This window comes from Phoca vitulina, unplaced genomic scaffold (assembly GCF_004348235.1).
Source record: "Phoca vitulina isolate PV1807 unplaced genomic scaffold, GSC_HSeal_1.0 scaffold12, whole genome shotgun sequence".
Lineage (NCBI taxonomy): Eukaryota > Metazoa > Chordata > Mammalia > Carnivora > Phocidae > Phoca > Phoca vitulina.
This window is the reverse complement of record NW_022589715.1, coordinates 5,975,778-6,000,990: the sequence shown is the minus strand read 5'-3', so window position 1 is coordinate 6,000,990 and position 25,213 is coordinate 5,975,778. Positions and strand designations below refer to the sequence as shown.

General features: G+C 39.6%; 1 protein-coding gene across 1 annotated transcript in view; it reads left to right on the top strand.

Moving 5' to 3' along the window:
* The window catches only part of CDKL4 (cyclin dependent kinase like 4), a 50,221-nt gene that overhangs the window by 10,795 nt on the left and 14,213 nt on the right, over window positions 1-25,213 (top strand). The window contains exons 2-4 of the mRNA XM_032410351.1: window positions 3,884-4,107; window positions 7,346-7,467; window positions 19,595-19,667. Coding sequence (XP_032266242.1) covers window positions 3,940-4,107; window positions 7,346-7,467; window positions 19,595-19,667 — 363 coding nt within the window. The 5' untranslated portion in view covers window positions 3,884-3,939. The remainder of the gene's footprint in view (window positions 1-3,883; window positions 4,108-7,345; window positions 7,468-19,594; window positions 19,668-25,213) is intronic.

Genomic DNA, 25,213 nt, shown 5'->3' with positions numbered 1-25,213 from the left:
CTTCCTTCCTTCCTTCCTTCCTTCCTTCCTTCCTTCCTTCCTTCCTTTCTTCCTTCCTTCCCTCCCTCCCTCCCTCCCTCCCTTCCTTCTTCCTTTTCACTTCTAGTCTTATTTGAATTTCTGATTCAGAGTGGCTTTTCATGGGGTACCTGGGTGGCTCAGTCAGTTAAGCTCTGCCTTCAGCTCAGGTCATAATCCTGGGGTCCTGTGATTGAGCCCCAGGGAGCCTGCTTCCTCTCCTCCTGCTCCCCACCCCACTCATGCTTTCTCTTCCTATCTCTCTCTCTCAAATAAATAAAATCTTTTTTAAAAAGTGCTTTTCATATCTCCAGATGAATGTTAGAAGATATTTAAATTAGTTTGGAGTGCTGTGTTAGTTTTCTTCTGCTTCACTGTTAGGGTTTTTTTGTTTTTGTTTTTGGTTTTTTTGGCATGATTTTCATCAGCGAAAATGTCCAATTCTCATTTCTATTTTCTTCCTAAAGGTCTACCTTATTGGTTACATTGTTTAGGTCTTCTACATTGGACATTTTCTTCCAATAATAGATTAGGTACATTGGAAGAAAATGTCCAATAATAGATTCTGCTTTATAACAGTAATTGCGAAAAAATAAAAAGACAAGCAAAGGTATTCAGGACAAATGAAAACATTAAGAAAGGAAATTTATGATCCTGCTATCTGATGAAGTAGAATTAAAACTACAAAAAGCATTAAATACAACAAAAGGGGGGTATTTTTAATGCTAAAGCCACAATTCACAGTGAAGATATAAAAGCCCACCAAAAACATCGCAATTACTGTTATAAAGCAGAATCTATTATTGGAAGAAAATGTCCAATGTAGAATCTTGTATGTATGTAGGTCTTCTACATTGGACATTTTCTTCCAATAATAGATTTGTGTGGAGACTGTTTTTCTCTATTTTATTTCCTGGGCAGGTTTTGTCTTGTAATGATTGACAGTAATCCTAGCTCCAGAGAGTTCTTTTCTGTCACTGTACCAAAGTTTAGTTTCTTTAATGATTGGCATCTTGTGTTTTTTTAGCCTTTATCTGTGAAATGAAAGTAGCACTTTTTTTTTTTTTTTTTTAATTAGTGGTGAAGAGATTTTCATGTCTTTCAGTTTTGGGGTTCTCTTTTGTCTTGCAGGGGCACAAGTTTATCCTTCTTGCTGCTTTTTCCCTTCACTATCCAGTCTCTGACAGAGTTTGATAAGCCTCTCCCTTCCCTCCTGCCCAAGAGTAGTGTCACACTGACTGATACCCCCTCAGTATCCATGACTTTTACGTCCCTTCCCTGGGGCAAATACTCTGATCTACCAGGACACACTTAATATTTTTGCACTTGTGATGTATTTTCTCTTCAGGGGATGGAGTGGGGACGATTTTAAGTCTATCTTAGGCTCTTCGTTTCCTCTTCTCTCCACAGTTTTTCCAGATCCCACCCCATTCCTGTATTTGCTCTCTGCAAAGGCTTATAGTGGGACCTTAAGAGATATCTCTTCCAGAATTTGGAGTTTACTTTTCTACTTAAGTTTGTAAATTCCTCTGTCTTCCTGTTATTTTGGAAGCATTACATTTATGTGGTTTTATTGTTCTGGTTGATTTCTACAGCTTCGAGAAAGCTATGTGAGGAGATTTGATTTAGATAGCCACCATTATCCTCAGCTATCTCAAAGTTCTCCACCATATACGTCTTCACAAGCCATTTAGGTATAATGTGGAGCAGGTTTGAGAACTTTGGGTAGGGGTAGAGGATAGGAAAGAAGGCGTTTAATTTAAAACAAACTGATTTCGAGATGATTCTATTTGTGTAGAGATAGTCATCAAACAGATAGTTGGTCTGTACCTCAGGTAAGATATTAGGAATTACTGCTTCTTACTCTGGTAGAGTAAGAATTCCTAGTAAGCTGGAATTAGAGCCATAAATCCCTTTGAGGAATTTCTGCCTTGGTCTAACTCCTGCCTGCATGCTCAGACTCATCTTCCATGAACATGTAAAGGCTTTAGAAAACAGATACTATTGAGAGGTTACCAGGTAAAGTACTATTGTCTGGTGCTTTATTTTATTATATTCAGAAGTTTGGTTGATGTGACTGAGAGGTCTAAATATTAGTCTGAGAACTCAATCACTATTAAACCATTTGGGGGAAAAAAAATCATAGATCAATAGATCAAATCATCTACCTAGAGGGAAATAAAATAATACTGACTTAAATACCATAATTAAGCTTTTTGGCATATTTGTAGTTTATTCCAGTAACCATAGGGCTTATCAAGCAGGTTAAATTCATAAATCCACAAAGATTTATACCAATAACTTTCTAAAGCAAATTCCTAGTATCTACTGTTTTCTTCCGTATCACCTATAACTAGGCTAAAGAACAAATGTATGCATGTTTGTATCTAAATACATCTAAGATAATAATATCTATGTAACAATTCAGTATAACTAATAGAGTTTTCAGAACATGATCTGTGATGAATTTTCCATGTTTTTAAAGTGTTTTTGCTTCCATTTTCTCCCTTTTATAAGAGAATAGAATCTCCAAAAAAATATATATATAGCATTGTAGAATAGTTTAGTAATAGTCATTTACCCAGGTAAACACTTTTCCCAGTTGTATATTTCTATGGTGGCAAGAAAGTGTAGATGATTTCTTTCTCCATTGAGACAATCTGTGGATGGAAAAGATGTTAGTGAAGTAAAAAAAAAAAAAAAGAAAAGAAAAGAAAAGAAGGGTACTCATTTGAAACATGAGAAATTTATAAAGTGGTCAACTCTTTCACTTGACATTTTATTATTACTAAGGCCTGGATTTGCATTCTTTTGAATTAACTGAGAGGCAGTATCGCGTAGTGATTCAAATTGTGATCTCTGGAACCTGGCTGCCTGGGTTCTAACTCTAGCATACTAGCTTCATTTTGTCTCGGTTTTATCATCCACATAATTGGATAAAAATAGCACTTCATAAAATGGTTGTACACATAAGATGTAATTTTCATAGGACAATGTTACTTAAGTGCTAACTATTATCACTATTAGATTATATTAAGATTCTGCTGGATAAAGTGGGGTGGGATTTTTGAGACTTATTCGAATTATTATATTTTTAATTCCTAGACTGATTTATTTAATAATGTTGGCCTTATTTGTTATTTAATATGTAATCCCAATCACTATGAAATTCACAAGTGGGTGAGGCAGGACAGAAAAATTAAATATTTCCATGGAAATGAAGATAAAAGAAAGCATTCATGAAAAATTAGAGAGACCTGTCTTCTTTTTTGTGCTTTTTATTTTCTTTGGGAGCTAAGAATTTAAGGATCTCTTCCTTCATACATACAAAAGCTAAGAGCAATAAATGATGCGACAGAAAGATGTCACTGTTTGTAATGGCAGCGTTGTTCCACAGTCCACATCTACTCTTTCTTCTCTCCACCAGGTGGAAGTATAGCACTTTTTACGTGTCTTGTTCTCACTTCTTCCTAGTTCCCCTAGTGCAAGGGGTGAGGAGGGAAAAGATAAACACTGAAGGCAAGAGTATGAAATGTTCCTTCAGCTGGATTTTACAGCACCATATTTTCATCATTTACTTGAGGATAATGAAAATAGACTAGATAATGTTCCTTTCCACAAATTCTTTAATTCAACTGAGGTAAAGGCAGATCCATTATAAGAAATATAAAAATCTTTGCAGTAGCTGGAAGAACCACATTAAGACAACTGAATTACCAAAATAATGTTCAAATATTTTTAAGTGTATTTAAAATTAATTGGTGGAAATAAATCTTTGGCATCCTGAGTAAATCAGTTTTATGTACGAGACTGTGAGAACATTGTCCTAGATCACTTGATTAAGCTGAGTCATCTTATTTTCCAGGTGTAACATTGTGCTGCAAGTCAATCAATACAGTAATTTAAGTCCTTTCAACTATAATGGAAAAGTATGAAAAATTAGCTAAGATTGGAGAAGGGTCCTATGGGGTTGTATTCAAATGCAGAAACAAAACCTCTGGACAAGTGGTAGCTATTAAAAAATTTGTGGAATCTGAAGATGAACCAGTTGTTAAGAAAATAGCACTAAGAGAAATACGTATGTTGAAGGTAGGTTCACTTTCTCTGTATATCTATAACATCATGGTATTGGATGAAATATGTATGCCAACATTACAATTTGAATGAATTTTAAAGTGATTTTTTTTTCTCATTGGACTTAATTTCTTGGTATCAGCAACTATGGAAAATAAATTGATTATTACTTTGGACTTTTGGCAGTTCTGATATTGAAGTACTTCCATTCTGGTTGGTAAATATCCACTGTCCTAAGTCCTTTGGCCCAGTGTTTACCCACCCCCTCCCCCGCCTTGGCCTTGCTCTGCCTTACACCCCTCCCAAATCCTTCTCCCCACAAACCAGCAACTAAAAGAACATCTCCTGGCACAGGAGCCCACAGGACTGGACCCATGCCCCTGTAGGCATCGATATGGGGTAGTCCTTCCTGCTCTCCACTGGTTCTTAGGCATATTGAGTATCTGCCCCAGCTATGTATACACATTTTCCACAAAGATTTTGTTAGCTTTTTTTTTTTTTTTTTTTAAATAAACTCTATGCCCAACGTGGGGCTTGAACTCAGGACCCAGAGATCAAATCACATGCTCTACAGACTGAGCCAGCCAGACGTCCCTAAAGTTGTTTTTACTCTGAAAGGATTTGACATGTAAGATTCATAAGTCTTCAATGTAAGTGTTTTCCTATCCTAGAACTCTTCTGGTTTTAGAACCATAAAAGAACTTAGGGATGCTTCCCATCCAGCATCCTTATCTTATCAGAGAGGAAACTGAGGCACGGGACAGCACTTCTCAAACATTAATGTGCAGAATTAATGTGGGAATTCCCCAGATGACTTTGCTAAAACACAAAATTCTGAGTCAAAGGTCGGTGGTCAGTCTGAGATGCAGCACTTCCAGTAAACTCCCCGATGGTACAGACGGTGCTTGGTAGACCACACTTTGAGTAATAAAAGTGTGATTTCCTCAAGAACACACAGCTGACGTTTACTTTTTTTTTTTTTTTTTTTTTGACGTTTACTTTTGACACGGGTCATCTTTTTTTAGGAAAACCCCAGAAATCAGTTTTAGAGGAATATAATAATTATCATATTATCTGTCCTTTCAAGTATTATTTACAGCAGGTTTCCTCAAACTATTAATAGTTTAAAATATAAGTTAATACACACGGAGTTTTCAAGATTACATCCATCGTAAAAACCGGTTCACTGTTACCTCACAGCCGGCAGGAGGCGCTGGTTAGCCAGCGGCTTTGTCACAGAGCTAAGCTTACAGGGTGTGTCGGAACTGCGAGTTGTTGTCTAATAAAAGTAATGCTTTTTATCCACCACCTCCCTCCTCCTCATGTCTGCAAGGAAGGTTAACGCTCAGGTAGTACCTCCTGGGTCACAATGCCCAAATTTTAAGAATGGACTTTCAGGTAAGAAGTAGCCAGATCCCACCTCAGCTTGGTGTCTGGGGATGGTTCTCATAATGTACTTCTTGCCAGCTTCGATGTGTTGCCCTCCGCGCACCGGGAGCAGATTCCTTCCACGATAAACTTACCTTACCTTCCTCACATCCTCCTGTTACTTAAATGTGATTTGATTTTTGTCCTCCTTATTGCCTATGTTACTTATACAAGTCACTGTTTTTCTGAGCTAAGTTAATTTCCTTTGCAAAGGGGATATAAATTGCTTATCTACCCAAAGACAGATTCGACCAGGTTAGCTTCTATGAATCCCTTACTCTCCTGGTAAAGCCACTGTTTCCCTTCCATTGCATGGCTTTCAGCGTCGCACAAAGCTGGTTTACCTGTGTGGCCTGTTTCCTCCACTCTGCCTCTCTGCTCTTTCAGGCAATGGCAAATTGATTTTGTGCTTTAGACATATTTAGACATATTTTTAATATGTAATAGAGTCCTTTTTCCCAAACTGTTGAGCACATAGTTGCAGGGTGATTTTTTTTCCCCCTCAAACCATGCTTACAGATACTGAAGTAGAGGATGCTATCGCTATTGGGCCTGCAAAATATTTCTGCAGCTCCTGCTATATACAAAATCCTGTGTTCCCTCTATATAGGTATCTTTCTGAGTAAGTGGCATAGGGTTTGAAAAGTGATGTATCTAATATACTGGGAAAACAGGGAAGATGAGTTATATGTAAGTGGGAGTGATCAGATATCCTGGTTTATAGCTTTTGTCCCGGAGTCCAGTCTGGTTAGCACCCTCTTTCAAAAGCATCCTGGTTTGCATGCTTAATTATATGGTCACCCTAGTTATAGGCAAGGAAACCGTATCTGCCTGTTTTCCTGGGACAGTCTTGTCTTCTATTCCTTACCCTGATGGGATGATAAATTATATAGTTACTCTATGATGGGTTATCTTACTTAATTAGAATTTTTCCTCTGGTTTACAACATTAAACAGAGGCTGCCTTGTGAAATGCTTCAGCTTGAGATAGAATTTAACACATAAAACATCTAAGCATAAGAGAAAACAATAGAATCAAAGAACAGAGCTGAAAACATGATAAATTAAAAACACACTGTGGGGACTCCTACAATAGGAAGTTTAATCAGATTTGAAAGTTGGGCTCTAGTATTTCTGAGAGCCAACACTAAAATTGAGACTGCGTTTAAATCTAGCTGACATTGGGGCGCCTGGGTGGCTCAGTCGTTAAGTGTCTGCCTTCGGCTCAGGTCGTGAGCCCGGGGTCCTGGGATTGAGTCCCGCATTGGGCTCCCTGCTCCGTGGGAAGCCTGCTTCTCCCTCTCTCACTTCCCCTGCTTGTGTTCCCTCTCTCTGTGAAATAAATAAATAAAATCTTTTAAAAATAAATAATAAATCTAGCTGACATTTATATTAAATCCATGGCAATATGCAAGCTAAATGGGGATTGATAATTTTTATAACCTTTTACTCAATAATTCCATCTCCTCTGTCTTTTATCCAGGTTCCTTTATGACTTGGATATTTAGAATTTTCACAAAATCCGTAAAGTATTTATGGTATCAGTGTCCAATATTTTATGTTGTGTACTTTATTTGCTATCTCTGGAGAGATTCAGGCAGTTTAATTACCATCTGTTACAGGTACTTTAGAAGAAGAAGAAAAATGTCTTCTTTTTTTCTTCAACCTTAAAGTAGTTTCTCTTGTGAGTAACCTTAATAAAATTATCCACAAGAGATACACAGAGAATAATAAACAAGGCCTTCTGTTGTTTAAATTGTGAGGGATCTGGGGAGAAACTATCAGGAGAAACAAATAACCGAACTTTGATTTCAATTCCTTTGCAGCAATTAAAACACCCAAACCTTGTGAACCTCATTGAGGTGTTCAGGAAAAAAAGGAAAATGCATTTAGTTTTTGAATACTGTGATCACACACTTTTAAACGAGCTGGAAAGAAACCCCAAAGGGTAAGTAATCTGGAAACTGAGGCTCTGTATGGCCATTCAGTTTCATTATATGTGGGATTAACTGTGGCAAATTTCAGATCTGAAACACACTCCTCTTTCTGCCAAGATGCATCTGCTGGCTACCCTTCTCCCATCTTAGTTAGGATGTGCTCAGAGGGAAATAAATATTAACGTAGAGTAAAAATATTTAGGAAGACAAATCAACTGCAAATATAAATCACAGTGCATTTCGAGGCTAACTTATGTACAGGCAAACCTTGGAGATATTGCAGATTTAGTTCCAGATCACTGCAATAAAGCAAATATTGCAATAAAGTGAGTCAAATGAATTTTTTGGTTTCCTAGTGCATGTAAAAGGTATGTTTACACTATATTGTAGTCTATTAAGTGTATGACAGCATTATGTCTAAAAAACAATTGTACATACCTTAATTTTAAAATATCATATTGCTCTAAAAATGCTATCACCTGAACTTTCAGCAAGTCGTAATCGCTGATTGCAGATCAGCATGAAATATTATAATAATGAAAAAGTTTGAAATATGAGAATTACCAAACACAGAAACTCAGGTGAGCAAATGCTATTGGAAAAATGGCGCGAGTAGACTTGCTCCACATGGGGTTTCCACAAACTTCCAATTTGTAAAAAACACAATGTCTGTGAAATGTAAAGCAAAGCACAATAAAGCGGAGGGCAATAAAATAAGGTATGCCCTCTGAATTCAAGGAATGAACCATGGTTCAATATTAGAATTCATAAAATTCACTAACAGGTTAAAGGAGAAAAAAAAATACATGTGGTTGATAAAATTTGGAAAGGCAGTTGATAAATTCAACGTCCTTTCCTGGTTATTAAAAAAAAACAAAACACCTTAGCAAACTAGGATTAAGATACCTCTGTAGCGCACACACACACACACCACACACACACACCACACACACACACACACACCACACACACACCACACACACACACCACACACACACCACACACACACACACACACACACACACACACACACACCCTCTTCAAATCAACAGCTAACTTTATACTCCATGCTAGAGGAACCACTGTTAAAATGAGAAACAAGGAAGTCAGTTGTCACCACTATAATGTAACATTGTTCTGAGAGCTCTAGCCAATGTAAACAAATAGAATATATAACTTTGGAAGCAAGATTAAATCATCTTTATCTGGATGATAGTATTCTACAAAATCTAAGAGAATTGCCTGAAGAGTCATTATAACCAGTGGAATTCAGTATAATGACTACAGCCCTCCAAACTCCACACACAAAAATTAACAGCTCTTGTATCAGTCAGCACTCTAGAAAATCTAGTGGAGAGGATCTCATTCAAATACCAACAACAAAGAAGTTTAGAAATAAAGATAAAAAGAATTGTTCAGACTCTACATAAAGACAACTTACAAACCTTAACTGAGGTACATAAATGATTTTTTTTAAATAACATATATTTCTGAGTGGAAATATTCATTATTATAAAGATACTGCTCCAATTTATTTATTTATTGCTCAAAAATCTAATCAGAATGCCAATGGGATTTTTTTAACTTGAAAATCAAGTTATCTAAATCAATAAATTTTTTTAAAAGAAGAAAAGGGACTTTTTAACTGCCAAATATTAAATCAATTAGTTTTAGAGATTCCCTTTGACAAAAAGTACCATAAACAAAACTAAAAAAGAAGTGGCAAGTTAGGTAATTTGTTTGCCAGATGAAGAATTAATATCATTTCATTTACAGATTTTGCAAATCAAATGTTTTGAAAGATTAACACCCAGTTAGAAAATATATTCATTTGGGGCGCCTGGGTGGCTCAGTCGTTAAGTGTCTGCCTTTGGATCCGGTCATGATCCCAGGGTCCTGGAATCGAGCCCCACATCGGGCTCCCTGCTCCGCGGGAAGCCTGCTTCTCCCTCTCCCTCTGCTTGTGTTCCCTCTCTCGCTGTGTCTCTCTCTGTCAAATAAATAAATAAAATCTTTAAAAATATATATATAGGGGCGCCTGGGTGGCTCAGTTGGTTAAGCCACTGCCTTCGGCTCAGGTCATGATCCTGGAGTCCCGGGATCGAGTCCCATATCGGGCTCCCTGCTCAGCAAGGAGTCTGCTTCTCCCTCTAACCCTCCCCCCTCTCATGCTCTCTCTCTCTCATTCTCTCTCTCTCTCAAATAAATAAATAAAATATTAAAAAAAATATATATATATATATATATTCCTTCAAAAAAACTTGAGTAGAATCCTACTGTTGTTCCAGCTGGGTGCTAAGGATATAGCAGTAAACAGAACATACAAAAAAGTTGCCTAACTTTATGGAACTTACATGCAATTCCTACATGAAAAAGCAAATCATAAAAAAGAGGAGGGAAATGACAAATACACCTCGGAGAATATGTTTATCCTCCCTATTAATCAGAAAAATTCAAAAATTTAAGATAAGGTACCATTTCTTGCCTATCAAATTGGCAAAGAATTTTGAAAAACCAAAATTCCTAGCATTGTTAAAGTTGGGAATCAGGCACCCTCATTCACAGCTGGAGAGAGTATATAATTAGAATGGAAATTTAGCAGTATGTATGAAAATTCTTTAAGTGGTTTTAATCCTTTGACCAAGACATTCCATTTAGAGAAATTTATAATAATCAGGTGCAAAAAGTTATACATAACAATGTTCAACACATCATTATTTACAATAACAACAAAAAATTGGGACTGACCTAATTTTCCAATAGTAAAGATTTGACTCAATGCACTTTGCTATATGCATACGATGGAACACTATGTATCCAACCCATTAAAAAGGAAGCTGTAGAATAATTCATGCCCTGGGGACATGTTCATGAAATGGTATGTGAAAAAAATGAAGTTAGAAAGTAGAATGTTCAGTGTAATTGAAATTTATTTTGAATTTGTCCCAATATCCCAGCAAATGCACATATTTTACTTTTAAAATAAAAATTTAAAAACCAGTTTACATGATAAATTAATTCATAGTTCAGCTTTATTATGAGTTAAATAGGATTTGTATTGGTTTAGAGGACAGATTGTTCAGCCATCCTGTAAGTTAATTTATAAATTAATGTACATTTTCATAAAGTTAGAAATGTAAACTTCATGTATTGTTCAAGGCCCTGAAAATAAAACATACAATACATACAATACACATACCTGTTTAACTGAACTAACCATCTTTCTCTTCCTTCTATGTACCATAAGCCTTCCTGCCTGTGGAACTTAGCTGATGCTCTTCCTTTAACCTGGAATATTCTAACTTACTCCATTTTCCCTATCTCTATCAGCATCTTGACAATGGGAAATCCTAGGGGTACCTGGCTGGCTTAGTTGGTAGAGCATGTGACTCTTGACCTGGGGGTTGTAAGTTCGAGCCCCGTGTTGGGTGTAGAGATTACTTAAAAATAAAATCTTTAGGGGCGCCTGGGTGGCTCAGTTGTTAAGCGTCTGCCTTCGGCTCAGGTCATAATCCCAGGGTCCTGGGATCGAGCCCCGCATCGGGCTCCCTGCTCTGCGGGGAAGCCTGCTTCTCCCTCTCCCACTCCCCCTGCTTGTGTTCCCTCTCTCGCTGTGTCTCTCTCTGTCAAATAAACAAACAAATTCTTTAAAAAAATAAAATAAAATCTTTTAAAAATAAATAAAATGGGAAATCCTAGATATTCTCAACATCTCAGAGATTCCTCCACCTGGGTAGATTTGCTTCCCTCCTTTGCATAGCCACAGAGTTTGATTTTTATCCCTGTTATGGTACTTGGTACTTCTGCCTTATGTGTTTTTATGTGCATTCTCTCTCTTACTGGATTGTAAGTATTTTGAGTGCAGAATTCATACCTAATTCATCTTAATAGCTTCCTCAGTGTACAGCATTCTTTCATTCACTTCAGGAGTATTTTATTGAGTACTTCTGCTGGTGCAGAGGGTACAAAGATATAGTGGCACAATCCTGCCTTCAAGAAGCTTAAAATCGAATGAAGAGACAGACATTCAGAGTAGCAGTTACAAATGGCAATGCTGATTGGGTTAATGTTGGTACAACTGGAACATCTGCCCGTCCTGGAGAATCAGGGAAAGACGGGTTTAGGCTGAGACTTTACAAAGGGAGGAGTTGGCCGGATGGACAATCTTGGAGGAATGTGCAGAAAGAAGGAGCAAAGCATATACAGGCAACCTCACATTCAGTATGTATTTAGCAACCACAAGGATATCTCTAAGTTGTTGGGTTTTTTTGTTTTTTTTTTTTTGTTTTTAAGTAATCCCTATACGCAACATGGGGCTCAAACTCATGACCCTGAGATCGAGTCTCACACTCTTCCAACTGAGCCAGCCAGGCACCCCCACAGGGATCGCTGAACTACCTACTTTCCACTCTTTTAAGTCTTATCAGTGTATTTAGCAATGCCAGTGTATACACGGGCTTTGGGTCCACCCTGAGACTTGGATCTACATAGGGGAATGCAACTAAGAACAGTGCAAAACACGCCAGTCTTTTTATGAAATGCTGGGTACTTCCACATAACAGTGATTAATTTAAAACACCCATCTACCTTCACTCCCTTCCTAAAACCTACTTAAATAATAGCCAAGAGAATGTAAAACCAGCGAATAGCAAACAGAGGTAAACAACCAGACCGCATACATACCAACCCTATTTGAGCCATTGTTTATTAGGGTAAATTCAGTTTGGAGAATTAACTGGTGTGTGGATATGAGGCAATCAACAGAGGGGACGTGTGGGTGAGCTGTGGGATGGTGAGCTGATGATCAAGAGACCCGAGGACTAACTTATATCATTAAGAAGAGCTGATTTCACACTAAGATGGTGAAAGTGTACTGCTTCCTCTGCTGGATGAAGCCTTTGGTGTCCTCTACATTTTGGATAGAGAAAAAAGCACTTGTCAGATCAATAGCTGCATCAATACTGAGTACTGAGACTGTGTTGGATTTGCTCAAGTAAAGAAACTACATGTATGTGAGGCAGCCGAAATTGGCATCACCTGATTAAGCTTAAAACGATCTATTCTCCTTTCTCTAAGACCCTTCTGTGTTCTACACTAAATACAATGGGTAAGTTAATTGGTAATGGGATAGAAATTGCCTCCCTGCCAGAGGAAGGATTTTCCTTCCCGTTGCATGATGTATAATGGAATAATCCTGCCTTCACGAAGCCTAAGGTCTAATGAGGAATCTGAAATACAAAGGAACAGTTATAAGTGGTTATAGTGTTAGAAAACTACGAACGGGTTTACAAAACTACAGCTGTCCATTCCCCTTCTGGCTGATAGGAACACATTATGCACATCCACGAGTCAGGCTTCAATTTCTTTTTTTTTTAACTTTAGCTTTATTGAGGTATAATTGACATATAAAAGGTTTGAATTTCTCTCTCAGTTAACTGTTCATAGAAAATTTCACATAAGACAGGGTGTGGTTTGTTGGAAAGATGGCCGTGAATCATGAGTACCAAGAAATACATTGGTGAGGGTTGCACAAGCGTCATGTCCCAGATAATGGAGTGAGGAGATCCTTTCTTTGAAATGGCTTCCTGATTTCCGTGGGGATCATGGGATCCCTGGACAAGAGGCCAAGTGGTAGTTCTTCATTTCCAGAATTGCAGTAACAGGCAACAGAGCCGTAGTGATGATCAAAATGGTTTAATTGACCATAGTTTCTCTCGAACCAAAATAGATGGGACGATCACTAAGGTTCTATTTTTCAATAAAAACTGGTGACTAGAGGCTTAACTTGAGTCACCACAGTAGCCAGTTCACAGAACCAGGGCCTGTGACTAAAGGGAAGATGGCTTTCCTTGAGGAATGCCCTGCAATAACATCACACATCTGTTCTTAATTCTTCCTCTTAGCCTGCCCCCAAAGTAGTCTGTAGCCATTTACCAGGACAGTCAGATGCTAGAAAAAGAGAAATACCCTATCTTTCAGGAATTAATGGACAAGTCTCTGAGGGAAAACCAGGCACCAATGACCTTGAAAGCCCCTGCGGTCAGTTTGGAGGGGATGGGGAGCAGGAAGCATTAAGTCTGGTGGTGAATGCAATCTTGACTCAAATCCATCTCACGGTAGTCCTGGTAGGTCCACAGATCCAACCTTGAGATTATTTCTCCATTTCCTAGCTGGATAGTTGAGACAGATACACTAGCAGATGGAGAAAGAGCCAGCTGACTGGTCCACGGAGTGAACACTGTGGTAGGAAGAGCCCAGTAGAAGGGCTGGCATGCTGCTGCTTCTTGACCAAAATAGAAAACTAGAAGCCCACTACGCGTTTGGGGAAGAGCACAGCTTGGCGCTGCCATTACAGACTTTGAGGAGGCACAGTTGGGAGGTAGATGAGTGTGTTGCGTATGAAAAATCCTCTCCAACACTCTATCGCCTCAGATCTTTGGATCTCCTCCTCCTCATTTTACTAATGAATTTCTGGCGTTCAACTTCAATTGCCATAGGCAATCCTTTAGCCAGGTTTCAATCAACCAGTTTAGCAATCAGCTAGACTCATTCCTAGCTGTTCCAGGTCATCTGGTGAAACTGGAATCTCTAGTAAGTGTGCCCATATTGTTATAATCGGCCCAGTTGAAAATTCTGATTCTTCCCTCTGGTCCTACATCCGTGAAATCCATGCTCACAGGCATTCCCCATTGTAAATTAGCAATATCTTATAGTTCTTTTGCTGTGTAAACCTTTTCCTCTGTTTGACTTTGTAATAGGCCCCATGGGATATGTTGAACTCTGACTTTAGTTAAGGTTTAGGGACCTCTCAAGGTCTGAGAAGAATTGGCATCCCCATGCAACACAGCTACCTCAAGTGAGAACATTAGAGGGTTCTCGTCAAGGCAAAACCAGCCTCATCATACGAGTTTGGGGGCTAGTTTGCCTGAGACAGGATGTTTGGTGGGAAGTTGGGGTGCTCTTAATTATATGAATACTCCTGAGTGCCACATTTCAATTCTTGAAGTATAGGTAGCTCTTTCTCAGTTAATTATAACTGAGAAATTAATTAACCTCACATAAGTTAAATCTATGTTGTCACTTAGCATCCTGCAGGATTATTCTCCGTGTTTGATTCTTCAGTCATTTCATGTTATTCCTATAGATCCATGAAGTGAGTCCTAAAGATACAGTAATAACGGGTTCTTTTAGTGCAAGCACTGAAACTTCTGGTTTCCTAACTGCCTTGAATGAAGATATTAAAGCCCTATCTCTGTCCTTTATAAAAATTTCTCATGAAGTTAGAGCCAACCCGCCCCACTTTTCTTGTATTATTTATGTTTCCCGTATTATTCTGTCACACTCAGTCAGGCAAAGGCTTGCCTTGAATAGGCATTTTATTCCAGATGACCACAGGTGATGATTTAACAACTGTTTCATCTCGGTACCCATACCAGCTAGTCCAGTCACTAATGGTAATCAGGTTCTCCTGCCTTTAGACCCGATTAAATCAGATAGCCAGTCCCCAATTCTCAAGGCCTTAGTCTGTGGCCCACATCCGCTTCTGGTAGTGTATTCTGAACCGGTCAGGGTTCAACAACAGAATTCACTCCAGCTGGTTTAAGCAGAAAGGGACTTAGGACAGGGTGCTAGTTTATAAAATTTCCAAGAGTGCCAGAGAAACAAGCTTAGTTAAGTACCTCCTAGATACCAGGTACCATCGAGGCCCCAGAGCCACGGTAGTGAACAAGACAAAGTCCCTGAATGGAAGGAAAGCACAGGGAGGGGAGGAGAATGAACAATGAACACAAAGATCTGGAGGCGCAAACAAGCCGGGCATGCTCAGGAAATGGTGGAAACCAGTGGGGCCGGGGTGAAGTATCTGTGGGAATACGGGAGGAGACAGAAGGGGAAGAGGTTAACCGAAGTGGCGGTGTGAAGGGGATGGCAGACCGGAGTCAAGATGGGCTTGTAGTCTCGGATAGCAAGGGTTGACTGAGGACTCACTTAGTCTCGGGTACTGACAGTGAACTCAGGTTTTCCCCCTGTGAAGTTATGTAAGGAATTAAAGCAAAGCTGATGAGTCCTGATGTCCACAGCAGGACCCCTCTGAGTGACGGAGAGAGCCAGTCCCCCAGCAGTCGAGTCGGCATTCCCACCTCGAGACACCCTTCTTCAGTCTTGAGCTAGGATGTCTAGTTTTTGCTCTCAGGCCTTCACTGTGCCTTGCAGTATTTGTCTCTGCCCTCACCCAGCCTATAATATTTAAACACCGAGTGTCAGCTGACTTCTTCTGAAGGTTTTATTTCACCTCAAAGCACTTTGAAACATGCTGCCTGTGGCTGAATCATGTTGCAATCCTCTATCTTTCTGGAATGAGCCCTGTGCGAATCTGTCTTCTCTCTGATAACTATCTTCTCTTTGTAAGATCGGTGGTATGTGTTTGTAGCTGGTATTTTGTACATACGCTGTGTTGCCTACAATGGAACCTGCCTTCTCAGAGTCGGAGCTGTTCTGTTTCGAGCAGAGCCATGACCCATTCCCATGAGATGCCACGAAACAAACGTTCCCCTTCCACAGCAAGAGCTCGGGACTTTGCTATGGCATTCATTCGTGCCCGGATCCATGTTATCAGCGCTAGAAACCTCAGTTCCACCAGTCTCTGAACCCTCGCCCCTATCTTGTTTCCCGATTCCAGGACTTGATACCCCGTCCCTGCGGTGCTTAGACCCCGCCCAGCATTCCATGTCTACGTGTTTCTCTTGCAGGCCCTTGCAAGGCCTGAAGTCCATTTCCCTTCCCTCCACCGCCACCTCTCTGACCAACATCACCAGATCTCACCTGCATTATTAAATCTGCCCCCCTCATCAACCTCCCTGTCTCCATTCTGCCCACAGAAATCCACTCTCCATATTACGCCACTTGCCTTCTTGAGTCCTTTCAATGACTTTCCTCTAGGCTTAGAGTAAAATCCAAGCTACTTACCCAGATCTCTAAGGCCCTTGGCGGTTAGAGATCTAACAGCCTCACCAACTTCTTCACTCATTTTGGCCACACTGGCCTCCTAATTGTTTCTTCTACCCTCCCTGTTCCTTCTCACCTCGGGGCCTCTTGCTGTTCTCTTGGGGCTCTTCTTTCTACAGGGTCACTGGCCCATCCACTGGCCTCACCTGATCTCAGACCCTCATCCTAAACCTATGGAGATATGAAAGCCCAGACTCTTAGGAGATAGTCTTCCTAATAAACTTAAGTGGCATTGTTCCATTTTTACACATGAGGAAAACTGCAGGCACAAATAACTTGCCTGGGCTTCTAAAACTTGGAAGCAGCGCAGATGAGATTTGAACCCTGCCTCATAGGGCTCAAAATGGCTGTACTATTCTTCCTGTCTCTTATAAAAACCTTTAAGCAGTGTTGTCTCCGGCGTGGCTCTAGGCAAAGAGGGGAGAAAGATCAGCTTATATCAGAATTCAGTGTAGGGGGCACCTGTGTGGCTCAGTTGGTTAAGAGTCTGCCTTCAGCTCAGGTCATGATCCCAGGGTCCTGGGATCGAGCCCCGCGTCGGGCTCCCTGCTCAGCGGGAAGTCTGCTTCTCCCTCTCCCACTCCCCCTGCTTGTGTTCCCTCTCTCGCTGTCTCTCTGTCAAATAAATAAAAGAAAAACAACCTTAAAAAAAAAATTCAGTGCAGGAAATAGAAATGGCTCTAGACACTTCCAGCAGAATGGGATTTAATATTGAGAATTAGGGGCTTTCACAATATTAATAATACTTATTAGAAGAGTTGGAGCCAAAGGGCCGCCACCAGACCATGGATATCAAGAATGTGCTGTCATAACTGTCACCTGAAGTTAGAAAACTGCCCTGAGAAAAATACCTCCACGCACTTGTTGCTCTTTCTCGGCATGTACCGCAGCTTTGCATGGTGAGGTCTTGTAGCTGGTTCGATGCCTGAGTCATACAGAGGCTGTCCCACCCCTCTGTAAGACCCACAACAGCTGCAGGATGAGTTTAGTTTTTAAAAGTGATCTAAACATACGATTTAAATTTCCAAGTATGATAAAACATTAAGGCCAAGTAATGGGTATGTTTGGAACATTCAATCATTTTAAATTTTTTAAATAAAAAAGTCTTACAGTAGACAGCAAAAGACATCTTGTGTCTCGGATTTTCGAAACTCTGCAAACAGCCACCCCATCCCCACAAAGAGGGTTGAGAAACAAACAACACATGGGTAAAAATATTTGCAGCACAAATGCAGACTCCAGTATATATTGAGTCTTCATGAATCAATTTTGTTTTATTTTTTTTAAAGATTTTATTTATTTGTTTGACAGAGAGAAAGACAGCAAGAAAGGGAACACAAGCAGTGGGAGTGGGAGAGGGAGAAGCAGGTTTCCCGCGGAGCAGGGAGCCTGATGCGGGGCTCGATCCCAGGACCCAAGCCGAAGGCAGTCACTTAACCAACTGAGCCACCCAGGCGCCCATGAATCAATTTTGAAAAGGGTAAACAGGCCAGTCAAAAAAGACATAAAGGCCATGAACAGGAAATACTGAAAAGAAGACATGTAATGTCCAATAATCATGTGAAAACAAAAGTCACTAATAGTTAATGAAATGCCAATGAAAACCAAAATGAACTATCTTTTTAGTTTAACCACATTTTGGCAAACATAACATTGGCAAAACTGGGTGTTGGCAAGACAATGAGGAGATAGGGACTTGAATGCACAGATGTTCGGTGGGCAATATGCAACTGAAGTCGCCATCATGGGACAGTGATGTGAGCCATGGAAAGACATCAACAGAAAGTTAAAGGGAATGTAATTGCTATAATTTATAGAGATGGTTACACAAAGTAGACTACTCCCAGACAAGATGTGAGTTGCCCAGATCCCCAGTTCTGCAATGGAAAATACCTTCCAGTATTTCCAGGATCCTACAGGGACAAAAAGCACCCAGCCTCTTATTCTCATGGGACATGTGTTCCTCCTGGCCTCCCCTGGCTGCGTACCTGCCTGCTCACCAGGTGTAAGAAACTGTTACACAATTACAGCATGTACTTGAGTGTGTTTACCACCATAACTGCTGGAAGTCAGTCTTCAAGTATGCCTTTCTTCCTGCAAAACCAGGTTTTAGGTCTATCTGAAGGTCGTATCTGCAGGATCAAAATGTAACATGTGCCTACCATTGGTCCTAGAAATCCCACTTCTAGAACTTGCCTTAAAAAGATAATTGCACAACTGTGGTAAGATGGATGATTACGGATATTCATTGAAATGTTTCTAGGAATAAAATTGAGTCAACCTAATTGCTCACCAATGGGAACTAAGTAAGTAAATTATGACACATCCATATAATAAGACCACGAAATAGATGTGAAAGCATTAGTATTTGTACCTCTATGCATACAAGCTTCCTGAAAGAGGGGGGAGTAGTTGCAGAGAATGAAATGTGTGACTAGCCAGGTATGAGAAAGAGTTCTTCATGGATATACTTTTATACTCTTCATATTTTGAGCCATATGAATGCATTCATTTAAAATTAAAGGGGCACCTGTGTGGCTCAGTCTGTTAAACATCCGGCTCTTGATTTCGGCTCAGATCATGATCTCAGGGTCGAGATTGAGCCCCACATTGGGCTCTGTGCTGGGCACGGAGCTGCTTAAGACTCTCCCTCTCCCTCTACCCCTCCCCCAATCCTGCTCTCTCTCCCCCTCTCTAAAAAAAAAAACTAAAGTTAAAAAGTAAATGCAGAGGAAAAAAAAGTAAATGCAGAGAGAGGCAGAGAGAGGGAAAGAAACAGAGGTGCCGGAAGAGAAAGCCACTTACACTACAGCAAGTAGTTTGGGGTAGCAAGTTTTGAGTCAACACTTTCTATTCCTTTACTTTGCGATACTGCTTGGATTTTTGTGATAAGCATATGCCATTTCTACAGATCTAAAATTTTCAAATTACAAAAGAAAATTATGTATCTATAATGAAAACTACATAGTAAAGCAATTTTCATGAACACATTCAAAAAACTATCTCCAGCACACCCTTTTCACCATGTTTGTTGGCCACAGCAAGCCCTACCCACTCCCTTTCTGGTCCCAGCTCCCTCTCCTGACCCCCCCATCTTAGGAGTTTTCATTTCCTTTTTAATTTTCTTTCCCCCAGAGTTGCTGATGGAGTGATCAAAAGTGTATTATGGCAAACACTTCAAGCTCTTAATTTCTGTCATAAACATAACGTAAGTAACATTTTCCAACATATTTGTCAATTTCTTCTTTTCTTCTAAATAGCTCAGGGATCGCCTTAAAGAACTAAAGATGGAAGGAAAGGAAGAAAGTCACAGAATATGGGAAACGTAATCCATGGCTTTTTTTTTCAAATTTCCATTTGAATTCCATTCCAAATTATTAATTCCTTATGAATTAAATGCTTGTGTAAACTCAGTGTTCCTTTTGCCATCCTACTGGTGATTCCTGTGATCATTTTTAAACTGGGTTAAATAAGTTTGCTGGATAGCAGTGGTGTAACTCCCCATGGCACTTGATTTAATTTTGTTTTTATGTTTTTTGAGCCTTTTATTCTTTAAGAGGCCCCCTTCCAGTATCCCTTTAAAAAATTTTTTTTAGCATTAGTTTTTTAGACCCATAGTTCTCAAACTTGAGCGTGCATCAACCCCCCTGGAGGTCTTATTAAGATACAGTTTTCTGGGCCCACCCCCAGAGTTTCTGATTCCATAGGTCCGGGGTAGGGCCCCAAGAATTTGCATTTCTAACATTTGCCCAGTTAATGCTGAAGCTGCTGGTCCAAGAAACACACTTTGAATACTACTGTGTTCTAGAAATCATTGTGGCTGATTGCTTCCTGTGTGTCACTTAACTTGTTCTTTCACCTGTATTTCCGGTAAATTGGTATTTGTGTCTAGAAACTCGATCATTTCAGGTTCAGTTTTTCAGGCAAGAATATTTCATATGTAATGCTGTACATGTCTTCTTGCATCAACATCATGAGGCTTATGTCAGCTTTGTCCCACTTTTGATCATCTTGAAATAGATAAGTGGCTTCGGGAGCTTAGTTTGATCCTCTCCACTATGATTTTCCTGGTCAGCCTTTTTACTTGATGGCTTTAGCCTTCATTGATGATAGTTGCCTAGATCTAGTATTTCATTAGGGTTAAAAGATGGTGATTTTCAAATTCTATTATTTCTTCTGCATTTATTAATTTGAATTCTATGAAGAAGAACCTACCCTCACAGACTCTGGCTACTGTAAAATACAGTAAGATAAAGGTCTGATTATTTCCCTTGTTTGTCAATACTCAGAGTGATAAGTTGGTATCTTAGCAACCTCCAAGAATGAACAATGAAGGTTTTAGGGGAACGTAGGCATCATTACAAACTCATGGATCTTATATATTTGATGTGTTTCAGTCCTTTGCAATGATAGTTCTCTCTGATGTTCAAATTATCCCATCTTGGGCCAGTGGGAGCTTCTTTAAGTTGGCTTCTGGGAACTTTTGCTATAATGATAGTTTTTTGTTTTGTGTGTGTGTGTTTTCTTTTTTTTTTTAATTTTTTATTGTTATGTTAATCACCATACATTACATCATTAGTTTTTGATGCAGTGTTCCATGATTCATTGTTTGTGTATAACACCCAGTGCTCCATGCAGAATGTACCCTCCTTAAATTAACACCCATCACCAGGCTAACCCATCCTCCCCCCCCCCCCTCCAGAACCCTCAGTCTGTTTCTCAGAGTCCATCGTCTATCATGGTTCATCTCCCCTCCGATTTTATAATGATAGTTTTTAAAAAATAACTCTAGACCTTTTGAGTTGGTGCCTAGACAGAGGCAGTGCCTAGGCAAGGATACAGACTACCACATGGTAAATTTTGATGCCAGCATAATGTCTGTCATAGTCTAGGATTGCTGGAAAAGAATGCAAAATCATGGAAATAAATTTCAATACTTAGAGGAAGCTTCCTTTAGTTTTAAGAAAGTCAGAGAAGAGCTTGTAGGATCAATCAAAAGCTTATATTTTCTATTAATAAAGTATTGAGTTGGGGCACCTGGGTGGCTCAGTTGGTTAAGCATCAGACTCTTGATCTCAGCTCAGGTCTTGATCTCAGGGTTGTTAGTTCAAGCCCCGCAATGGGCTCCATGCTGGGTATGGAGCCTACTTTAAAAAAAATAAAAATAGAAAATATAGAGAAATATTGTTCACAAGATACATAAGCCTGGTTTTCATGATGCAAATGCTTTCAAATACTTACTAAAGATGTTGCTGAATTAAAACCACATCCCAGGGCACCTGGGTCGCTCGTCAGTTAAGTGTCTGCCTTTGGCTCAGGTCATGATCCCGGGGACCTGGGATCGAGTCCCACATTGGGCTCCCTGCTCAGCAGAGAGCCTGCTTCTCCCTCTCCCTCTGCTGCTCCCCCTGCTTGTGCTCACTCTCTCTGTCAAATAAATAAATAAAATCTTTAAAAAAAAACTAAAAAAATAAATAAATAAAACCATGTCTCTGTTACTTTCTACCATGCTATCAAAGGTATTAAAGTTTACCTAAGGTTCTTGTAGGAGTCTTATGGGTAATTAAAATGATTTTTTGAAGTTCTGTTTACCATAAGTGTTTGTCCTTTATCTCTATATAGTCAGACACTTTCCTGTGTACTAGGTTATAAACTTGAATGCAACGTCTGGGCTGATTTATCTTTGTATCTCTTCAACACCTAGCATAGATCTTTTTATATAAAAGGTGCTTGCTCAATAAGTATTTATTGAATAGCTGCATGCATGAATGAATGAATGAATGAATGAATCAGTCAATCAACTTACCTACTGATTGTGACTTACTATTCCCAGCAGACCCAAACATTATTATAGCTCAATGCAACTGCCATCATTTCTCTGCTCAGAACAACACGTTCTGTATCTTAAGTTTTAAAACCTCCAATTGATAATCCATGACCTCTATTAAAAATGGATAATTTTTCAAACTTCCCTCCTCCAACATGGGAATTACTTCTGAATTCTGGTTATCTCATTTTCTTATGCTATGGTAGGCCTTTGTGTATCTTTTTATCTATTACTAAAATGCATGCAAAGGAAAAAATTTAGGTCATATGTAAGCTGTTACAATACTACATCTAAAACCTTTATCCTCGCCTTATTTTTAAAGGAACCCTCATGATACTCTCAAAGAATAGAAAAGGCAATCTGACCCAATGGTGTTGCTGAAAATTCACAGCTTTCAACCTATGGAGACCATGACTACCTTATTATCTCCAGAGTGGTGATCCTAACCAAGACAAGGAAGGTTAAAGTTATAAGGGATTAAGGCCTTATTAATAGGGATCACCTTGGAGCTCATTAGAAATGCAGAATCTCAGGCCCACCTTAGATCTACTGAATCAGAATCTGCATTTTAACAAGATCTCCAGGAGATTCATGTGCACATTAAATTTTGACAAGCACTGGATTTAAGAAAGTACCTATTCATTTTGTTTTTTCTTACCCTCTAATATTGCTAGAATGAGTTAACTAAAGTGACCCATTTAGAATCATAATGAACTCGTGGATTTTTATATACCTGATATATTAGACAAAAAGAAGTCCATTGCAAAATGACAAAACTACAGTGACTTCCAAGATATGTGTATCAGGCTGCAACATCCATCATCATCTTATTTATACTAATGTTCTGGTTGTGAAGAAGGAGGTCCTTTTCCTCACTGCTGTATCAGTAACCATCTCTAAACCTCAAGAGGACAACCTTCTCAGATAATAGAGACCAATTATTTAGGGGCACCTGGCTGGCTCAGTTGGTGGAGCGTGCAACTCCTGATTTTGGGGTCGTGAGTTCGAGCCCCACACTAAGTGTAGAGATTACTTTAAAAATAAAATCTTTAAAAAAAAAAAAGAAAACTTATTTGATCAGGTATTACAAGAAGCAATTTGTGAAAGTTCTGGAGTTTATTAAAGTTGAGGGTCCCGCTACCTCTTCTTGTTGACTTGTGAGCCAGTAAAAATGAGATTACACATTAGCCACAGTAACCCAACTTGAACATTTTCTAAAAGCTGTGTATGCAACCCAAGTTATTTAAAAACAAACAAACAAACAAAACCCTGCTTGTGTCACACTGACTTGCAGGTTTCTTGGTGTTTGGTGGAAAGCAAGCTGACCGCTCGAGGCACTGCCGAATGTGCACAGAGTGTGGCTTTGCAGCAGAGAAAGCGAATGTTGTAGGATTAAGCGGCTTCCGTTCTCCGTGCTTGACTTCCTACTGTTCCAGGCATTTTTACTCTCTTTTGCTTTCTTCAGTATCCTCTTCCTCTTCATTAGTAGCTTCTCTTACCTGCATCTACACCAGTAAGTTTTCTGTTTCTTTGGGACACATCAGTACTTCATTTGCCTTGGTATTTTTTTGGTTGGAAAATAAATTGCTAAAAATTTTGCATGGATTTGCACTAGGTCCAAAAATCATATTTAAGTAGACCAAAAGACAAGTGTCAGTGTAAGTCCATTTGCCTGATGATGCCACACGTAGTCCAGAAATTTTAGAATTTAATGCAGACTCTTTTGAGGAACATAACCTAATCCTAGTAAATCACCAACTATTGTGACTAGGACTCAGAGTGTTAATCCAAGTTTCATAAATGTGTTGCTTAAATGGTAGGACCTCAAAACTATGTTGGTTTATATTATAGCAATGTCTTTTTTTAAAAAAATTAATATCAAAGGCCTTAGGACTCTAAAGAGGCCTAGAAGTTTCTTCTGTTGGTCATACAAATTATGAGAGAGTTGACAATAATTGAGACTAACTAGGAACAAGCTTCTGTTACCACTGCCATTTTTGTGACCTAAAATGAATTTAGGACTCAGCCTTTTATCTTCCCAGATAGCTACCATAGAAGCAAAGAAAAATTACTTCAGAATTGTCAGTGTGGCAGGAATATATACAAGGACTGATAGCACAGCAGAGGAATGAGGCAAAAGGAGTGGATTACTCTGACAGTCAATCCAGAGACCCTGTCAGTGGCCACCTGCAGTCACAAGATTGTGGCAGGAATGAAATAATTCACGTGCAAGGACTTGAAAAGGACGGAGCTCTAGAGGAAGGCTGAGCTGCAGAAGAACAGCATCAGTTTTATCCGTTGGCTTGTCTGGGAGGAAGGACTGGAAAGATAAAGTGCTGAAGAATAGGGCCTGAGCTGTATTCTTGGAGGGCCTCCACACCATGGAGCAGCCATTTCTGGAAGAACAAGGAGTGCGGCTCATGCAGCCTGCCTGCCTCCTTACCCCAGTGTGGCCCTCGCACGTCCAGCAAGGAGTACGTGCTCCATTCAGGGTCTTTACAGTGATACAGCAAGTTGTAAGGTCTCTGCCTACAGAGGAATAAGGGGAGCCTCTGTGAGGGGAGAACGCCTCACAGGGGTGTCCTGCTCTCCCAGGATAGACCCCAGCAGACAGCGCTGTGTGGTCATATCCCAGGAGAGCTGCTAATCCTCCCAGGTTAGCTTAGTGCTGAGGAAGAGTGGCAGTGGTCCTCGTCCCAATGCTGAAGGCTCAGCGTCTCTTGAGAAGTAGGTGACCGTACCTCCCAGCTTACCCAGGACAGTTGTGGTTTGGTCCTGTTTTCCTGGCGTAATTACTAATAGTGCTCCTTTCATACATCCCAATTTGGGCGATAAATAATATGGTCACTCTAGTTACAGGCCAATTTTTAAGCAAATTTTCTTTGTTATCATTCAAATGTTTTTCCAGTTTCTCAAATCTGCAATAC